Source organism: Alligator sinensis, unplaced genomic scaffold, assembly GCF_000455745.1.
Source record: "Alligator sinensis unplaced genomic scaffold, ASM45574v1 scaffold247_1, whole genome shotgun sequence".
In the NCBI taxonomy this organism is placed as follows: Eukaryota; Metazoa; Chordata; order Crocodylia; family Alligatoridae; genus Alligator; species Alligator sinensis.
In genome coordinates, this window is record NW_005842002.1 from 799,789 (window position 1) to 808,350 (window position 8,562).

General features: G+C 39.2%; 1 protein-coding gene across 2 annotated transcripts in view; it reads left to right on the top strand.

Annotated features, from left to right (window-relative positions):
• The window catches only part of GUF1 (GUF1 homolog, GTPase), a 47,658-nt gene that overhangs the window by 30,919 nt on the left and 8,177 nt on the right, over positions 1-8,562 (top strand). For both annotated transcript variants that reach the window (XM_006021735.3, XM_025201782.1), the window contains 2 exons: positions 3,472-3,615; positions 5,438-5,571. In XM_006021735.3, coding sequence (XP_006021797.1) covers positions 3,472-3,615; positions 5,438-5,571 — 278 coding nt within the window. The remainder of the gene's footprint in view (positions 1-3,471; positions 3,616-5,437; positions 5,572-8,562) is intronic.

Here is an 8,562-nt window from a genome sequence, read left to right on the forward strand (position 1 = left end):
TGCAGATCTCTTTAGGTAGGACAATGGTGCTTACTACAAAGCTTATCCTACCTCTCTTTGAAAACGTCCAGTGAAAGAGATTTCATAGCTTCCATGAGCATTTTGTTTCATTGCACTGTGGTTCTTAGTTGAGAAGGCTTTTTTCTTTCCCTGAGATTTAATCTTTTGCTGTAATTTATATCTTTGCCTTGTGTTCTGCCCTCTGTGACGAGAACAATTTTTCTCCCTCTTGTTTATGATTGCCTTTCAAATATTTTAAAATTGCCATCATTTTTCCCCTTAATCGCCTTTTGTCAAAGTAAACATACCTAGTTTCTACAACCTTTTATCATATAGCTTTCAATGACTTACTTTTAGACTGTGCTTAGGTGTTTTGTATACTTCTTACAGTGCCAAAACAGGTTGCAGCTGAGGCGTAAGCAGTGCTTAGTCGACTAGGATTCTGACCATTCGCAACTTCCAGAAATAATAATGAATTATTTAAAACATCTAAGTGTTGGGTGCAGAAGGATTAAACCAGTGCAGAGTTAGATTATAGTTACTGCAGTGCAGCAACGTGCCTGTCAGTCAAGGGGCTAGTTGGCATAAGTCTCATTTCTTATTCGGCCAAAGTGAAAGTTTATTTGATCATCATCTCCTTGTCAATGGTTTACCTTTACATTTTCTTCCTTGTAGTTACCCATTTTGGGGTTTGTGCACATTTGTGTATGTGCATGTGCCTAGCAACCTAAAGAGATCTGCAGCAAAAATTTTGGATGTCAGTTCCGTTGGCACAATACATGCATGTGTGCCACAGAGCATTTCTGGATAGGGTTCAGATAACACAGATTCCCCACATTTTTTGTTTATTGCTGGTGGGAATCAAAGAGACCATGGGTTCAGGTTTAATTTCTTTTACTAACTAGTATTCTGTGTTTAAACCTTTGTTGATGTATCCCAGCCCATTAAAAGGGAAGGCAAATTGGGAGTCGCACCCAGTTCTCTAATATGGGAAGCTGCATCTTGGGCTAATTCAGCATGCTCAGAATGTATGAAATGAAAGACTCAGTGCTTCTGTCTGAAATGTAGCTAGCCATGTGTATGTAACTGTTTTGAAAACATCACCATATGATATGACTAGGCTTGGCAGGATTTGATTTTTATCAGTAAACGTTGATAAGCATTGATTTTTGCCTCACACTCACAGACTGACAAAAATATTTCCATTGTTAATAACTGAAATGTGTAGAAAGGAGATGTAAGAAAAATGATGGCTGATAAAGTGTGTGACAGCAGGGGGAGCAATGCAAGAGAACTGTGCTGACTGTAGTTTGGACTGCAACTCCCAGAAATCCCAGAGGACTGGGAACAAAGGAAGAGGAAGTGACGACATGGACGATGGAGCTAGGGGCTTGCAGAGCCAGGACTGATGTCAGCTCTGCTGCTCTGCTGGTGGCAGTCCTACAGTAGCTATGTTTGTCATTAAAAAATTGTTGCCCCCCCACAGCCTTTATTTCACACAGTCTTGAAAATTCAAATCAATAAAATTAAAATAAATGCTTAAAAATGAGAATAAATTGACAGATAATATACATTTTATTTATTTTTTTTTAATAAAAGAAAAATCTGTCAAGCCCTATATATGACCTGGACTGTATCATAATGTGCACATACAAAAGGGAAGAATTAAATTTACAGAGGCACCTTTAATTTTAGTGCTTTCTACTTCTGTGTTTGGGATTTTTTAACCTAAATAATAGTTTTCTATGTAAATATATCTTTATTGCATGTCTACTAAGAAATCCCGTCTTTTTGGTCTTTCCTATGTTTTTCTTTTCCCAAAAGCTTTAAAAACAACATTTGAATTGAACTAATATAGCATCTTGTGTTTCTTCTGTATAATTTTGATTTTGATGAGAGAGAAATTATTTGTTTTGGAAAACAGGAATAAGACTGAATTATTTCAATTGTTCATGCATTCAGTTATTTCATGAAAAGTAAACAGTGTCCAACCAAAAACTTTTAAGTTTTCCATTGATTTTAATTTAAAACTAACATATACTTGTGGGGCTAAGTAATTTTTTAGCACATCTTACCAGATGTTCAACAGCTAAGGCTTCTAGTAATGTAATTATAAAGAATATAGAAAATACACTTCCAAATGAACATTATAGGAATTAAAGTTGCAGTGGTGGGAAGATCTACAACTGTACGACCAATGGTAGAACAACATTCCCGAAGTGTTAGAATTCTTTGTGTGTGGTAAGTTTCAGTGCCTTCCAAAATTTTGTAGGATTCTAGGATTCTAAGATTTCAAAATGTAATGTCTATATTTTTGGATAGTTTCAAAACATGCTATTCATTTATAGGCTTACTAAGGCAAAACATAGCATTCTTCTAATTATCATGCTGCCGATTATCACACTACTTTTTCCCTGCTACTTAAATGTTGAATTGTTTTTAGTGGTTATCATCTCACTATTAAAACCAGAACCAATTCTTATATGTAATGCTGAGCCCAGAACCCCAGCTGTCAAGTGTCATAAATGCTGTGCAGTCCCACCCATTGGTGATTTTTAAGAGCAAGTTAGATAAATTTGTCAGGAATGATAGATGCTGCTTTGGGGGCAGGGGGATAGACTAGATGATCTCTGCCAATTCTGTCCATGCTTTCTATGATTAATTTAGTATTTAAATATTTTTATGAGAATAAATCCAGCATTTGTTGCAAAATGTAGACCGTGTATGGTGAGAGGGGTCTCTTTCAGATGGTTACCGGATACTGTGGATAAGGCTAAGGGATCTCATTGGGCAATGAGAATTAAAAAAAAGCCCCTGTCATGTTTCAGCCTGCAGTTCATTTTAATGTGATTAAACATCATTTCTTGCCATTGATATTCCTAATGAACTGTCTGCAGGTATGTACGTTTTCATACTGGAAAGGTTCTTTAAAGTATTTTTTCTGTCTTTTGTTTCAGCTGCTCCTTTGACAGGAACATTATATGAATAAATATTACCAATTGTATGGAAATCAAAGGGTTTGAAAGACTACTTAAAAGTTGTGTATTTGTTCCCATACATTTGAACTGAGAAAAAATGAAATATTTTTTTTTACTTCTCTGAGGATCATAACCTAGATGACACATACTGTTCAATATCTTTGCCACTGTAGTGAGGCATCTGTGATGAGGTCTTAGAATTATTTGGCATATATTTGGGATAACAGTATTACTCACAAGTGTGTATTCAAATAACTGCAATACAACTCTATATCATCTCACAATATTGTATTTTCATTCAGTTCATCCCTTTTTCCGAGAATGTAGTTTACTAGTAGTACTTTTTAAAGACAGAAGTTAAAGCAAGGTGGTACGTTAAAAATGAACTGGTTCAGCTTTCATAGCCAACAACCTCCTTTGTCAGATGCTAGGCGCGCGCGTGTGTGTGTACATGCTGCTTTAAGTTCTCAACCTACAGTTTCTCCTCTTACAGGAATATGGTAAAGAAGAGATTATTATAATCAACCCTGCTGAGTTTCCTGATAAAAATTCCGTCTCAGAATATTTGGAGCCAACTATTTTGGGTACTGTCATAACACCAGATGTATATATGGGAAAAATTATAACTCTGTGTCAGGTTTGTATATCACTTTAGTTTTGTATGCGCATTATTAAACTACCTCTGGTGTCTGAATGCTACAGTGATGGGTAGCTTGGAAATGTTAAAAAATAATAATTCTTTTCCAGTAAAACCTAAATGTTAAAACTCGGGTGTGAATGACCTCACTTCTGACTTCAGAATTCCATATAATGTTCAAGCTCAGTATCCAAAGTCTTTTGAATGCTGTAAAAAAGGTGTTTGTTCTAGTTCCTTGATTCTTCTTCTAGAGGGGAAATTAGTGGGAGCTGTTGGAGTAATTTACCTACAATGTTTTTAGGAGTAATTTGAAACATATTTTGTATCAGTCCCAAAAAAACTGTTGGGAAGTTTGCAGCTTCCTGTAAGAAAGCTTGCAGGTTCTTGTTACTCAGACGAGCATCTGTGCAGGTATGACTCACCTGTTCTTGTCCAAATGTGGAACAGATCAGGATGATAAAAATGATGCTTAATATCCCATTTTAGCAAAAAAACAAATAGCAAAGTGTTGCTTCTTTCAGTTGCAAATGCACATTTTAAAAACTTTGTTCTTTACCTGAACAGCCCAATCTAGTTGCATTGGAAAGATTTTATTTGTTTTTTTTTTTAATTAAGTATAAAGACAAAAGTAACTGTTGCAATAGACATAAATATCATAATGCTTTGAAACACATAAAATTACATAATACAGAACAGTATTAGTGCCGAACGCATATAGTGTAATCAGTAGTCTGGAAATAAGGGAGTTAGGTATTGATCCTGCAGTCATCTGCAGAGCTATACTCCCATGTATACTTCAGTGGTGCTAGGTGTAGCAGTAAGATCCACATACTAAAAACTGTTTGCAGAATTTAATGCATTAAGGGGTAGGAGCAAAATATATTAGGATTTTCAGTGATGAGGCAAGAAGCATTTGGAAATCTTGTATTAGGTGGTGGAATAAGCAACATTATTTCATATGAAGTACAGATACTTAATGTTTTGTGATGTTATAATGCTTATTTAGTTTGGGGCCTAAGCAAATGACTAGAAAAAAGAATGTATGCTGTCTCATAGCTTGTGGCTGGAGTTTCTCAATGTACCATATTACTCAATTCTAAGATGAGGGCTGGGAATGGAAAGGGGAGCCTCTCATATTAGAATTAAGTATGAGGGTGGGAAGGCAGCTACTGTGGCTCAGGCTGTAGCCCCTACCTGGGGTTGGGGCTGTAGCTGCTGCCTGCCCCACTCTCTGCTGCAACCTCTGCACCCCCGCATTCCTCTCTCCTCCCCACCCCCCAACGCAGCCTCTGCTCCCCTGCCTGCTCGTCTCCTTTGCCCCCCTTATCCTTGATCTGTGCTGGCAGGCTCTGTCCATAGTGGCGTGGGACACTAAGCATGGCCCCAGCCTGACCCCGTAGCAACAGCACACAGCCCACGTGGCTGCTCTGGGGCTGGGGCCATGCTTTGTGCCCCAGACTAGAATGGAAATGGAGCCTGCCAGCAGAGAGCAAAATTAAGGAGTGGTGGAAACAGAGGCTGTGATGTGGGGGGAAGCAGAAGATGAAGGGGCAGGGGGGGATCATAGGCGAGGGGTGAAGAGGGGGAAGGGCAAAGGAGGGGGCACAGAGATGGAACAGAAAGGAAAGTGGGGGCAAGGCTGCAAGGAGGGCAGTAGCAGGGGGACAGGCACAAGCAGGGGACAAGCTACTTAGCCTCCCCATACCACCTGTCCACCTTCCTGGAACACTGGGGACGACCCCTCAGTAATTAGATTCTGTACATGGAAACTATACATTTTTTATGCAGGGGAGAACTTCTGTTGTTTAAACTTATGTTGTAGGCTCGCAGGGCCGTTCAAAAAGACATAATATACATTGATGAACAGAGGGTTATGCTGAAATATCTCTTCCCACTGAATGAAGTTGTTGTGGATTTCTATGACACACTAAAATCCTTGTCTTCTGGATATGCTAGGTAAGCTTCCTTTATTCTGAAGAGGTTAAAAATATGAAAGAATTTTCAAAGGCATGGAAGGAAATTTTCAGCTCTTAACACTAACATTTAATTGGGGAAGAATATTTTTTGTAATGATGCAGAAATGGTCTTTTATGCATGTCCTAACTAGTGTTGCCTTACATTCTAGTTAAAAAAAAAAAAAAAAAAAAAAAAAAAAGGAGAATGTGATGAAAAATACTGTGATTAGAGAAGGGACCCGACAAGGAGGGATACAACAGGGCAGATGAGACCGCATTCTAAAGTTATGACTAGGTCTTTGACTGAAGCAAATGTGTTTTGTGTTTTTCATGCAACTATGGGAAAACTAAAACTAGATCGTGAAAAATAGTTGAATGTTCAGCCAGCTTTGAGATGTGGGAGCTATTTTGGTTAGTAAATGTATAAAAGAAATTGTTATGTCCATTTGGCAGACAGGGTTCTTTGGGTACATTTCCATTTGGAATATTTTACATAGTAAGAGAAGCCTAGGAATTTTTGAAGTATAAAATATTACTACAGCTCTACCTTTTACCCAAGCCTTAGACTGTTTCTTTGAATAGGGTAATGGCATTAAATCTTTTACAGCTGAATCAGCCGAGGCAGAGAAGGAAGGTCATATTTGCAAAGTCAGTGGTACTTAACTGCTCTGGCCCTGTGGGCCTGGTGAGCAGTGCAGGGACAGTTCACTGTTAGGATCATGTGCACAAAGTTGGTCCCAAGTGTGATCTAGCCTGCTAGCACAATTCTCTGTGCCAGATCCAGCCACTGTGTAACTCTGTGCCAGCACAATCAAGCACACAAGGCCATTTCATCCAGGCCATGGGGCTCCACATACGTCTGGAAATTTGGCAGTGAGGGAGTGGCAGCAGCATTAGTTGCCACAGCTCTGGGAGCAATTAACATTTATACTGCTTCCTTGCTGCCAAATTTCTGGACTTGTCAGGAGCCCCATGAGCTGGATGACATGGCTCTGCAGGCTGGACATGACCCACGGGCCAGAGGTTGAGCACTGCTTCTATAACTAATTGACAGAAATGGGACAGAACCAACTGAACCTGACTTTAGGTGCCTTGGCACTCATGTTTTCTTTATATATCAGTTCTGAAATAACCATAGTTCAACGTCAGATGCTGTAAGGAGAGACACTCAATGGGATGGAAGTGTAATAGCTTCCATGCATTTCTGGGTATCACTATAATCATTATTGAAAAGGGAAATTCAGAACAGAAGTTTCTTTACATTTTGATTCTGTCATGCAGGAAGGAGTTTTGAAAGGGGCCAAATGGAGTTTGGAGTTTAACTTCCTCTGCCCTTTTTAAAATTTCCAGCTGTAAACAGATTACACTATGAACATCAGTGATAATTAATCTAGGTATCAGTTAACCTAATTTACCTTCTTATAGAATCTTCTTCTCTTGCCAGCATTGTTCCAGTGTGTGGTGCACTCCATTATGAGACCTGGCATTGTATGAGTATTGTTATTGTGTTAAAGGGATGACTGAAAATGGATTTTTAAGGAAATAATTCAAAATGGTAATTCATTAGAACTAGTCAGAAGCCCACATGAAAAGAAATGTTCTCAACTTTGTTCTGGGAATTAAGCAAATAACTTTGCACATTGAGATGAAAATGCATTCCTTTAGGTAAAATCTTAAATATTGGAAAATATAACAATGTGCTGGTACTTATTAGTAGCCTAAGGGAGTTTAGCTGACTGGAATGTTACTTGGTAGATGAGATTTAAGTTGGTGAAAGCTCATTGCCTCTTGTGTCTGAAACCTGATCTCAAGAGATTTGGCATTAGGATGCATTATGCTTTGATGTGGCCTCAGTACTTATATCTTTAGTGATCATAATTATGTTAGTCATTTTACAGCATAAGAATGACATGATCTTCTCCCTGGAAAAGATTATAGTTTACAAAGGGCAAATGAAAAACTACTACTAAGTAGTGGGAGAGTATTCTGAGAATTACAATAACAGGGTCATAAGCTTGTTTTGGTGTTGCATGCTGATTAGTCTTCTGTGCTTTTCTTAAATTTGTTTTATGGAACTAGGATTATAATTGGCATTGTTTTTTTATTGCTTGTATATGATTGAGCTAGAGGAGCAAGAAAATGGTGAAAAGAAGGGGAATCACAGGAAAAGAGGGTGGGGATTAAAAAACTGAACGGGGGGTTTTGGAAGTGGAGGAGAGAAAGAGAAGGAAGCTGATGGTGAAGAGGGGAGGGAGAAGCTGAAGAGAATGAGATTTGTTATCAAGTAGGAGCAACCAGTTAGTCAAATAGGAATATAAATAAAAACAGTTCAGCAGTCCTGTTTTAAGGTATAGAATTCTAACCACAGATAAGTTTGGGCTGTGTAGTCTGCTGCTGCAGCTGATAGCCTCTGTGGGCTGGGGCTTTATGTAGCTTCCCCCTGGAATAATTGGGGAAAGAAGCTCCTTGGTCCCTGTGTAGGCTCCTAGAGAATCCAGTGGAGATGGTGATGGTCCCAACCATGACTGACTGGTGCCACCTTATTCAGGGGGGTCATGTGCCCACCCCAGCGACCAGTCAGCGACCTGTAGGGGGCGTTCCCCACAGCCGATCTTTCCGGCTGTGAGGGGGGCATCCCCATGGCAAAGCTTACCAACCAGAAGCCGCGGCTTACATCCAGCGCTCCCACGTCCTGGCCGGTGCTCACAGGGATGGGGTCGCCTGCCCATCGCAGCTGGTCAGGGGGTGCATGTGGGCTCTCAGGGGGTGCACCACTGGTCCTAACTTACCCTACTTAATAGCTGGAAGAAAGGATGCCTGCCAATATTTGGGAATAAGATTTTTTCAGTTCTGGAGAGAACTATTTACTAAAACAATTTAAGGAATCTATCTGTATTTTAACAAAAATCCAAGTGTCTTTTTATTAAAATGATATAGAAAACAAACTTTTAACACCGGGATCACAGGATTTATCACAAGTGTTGCTAACTTT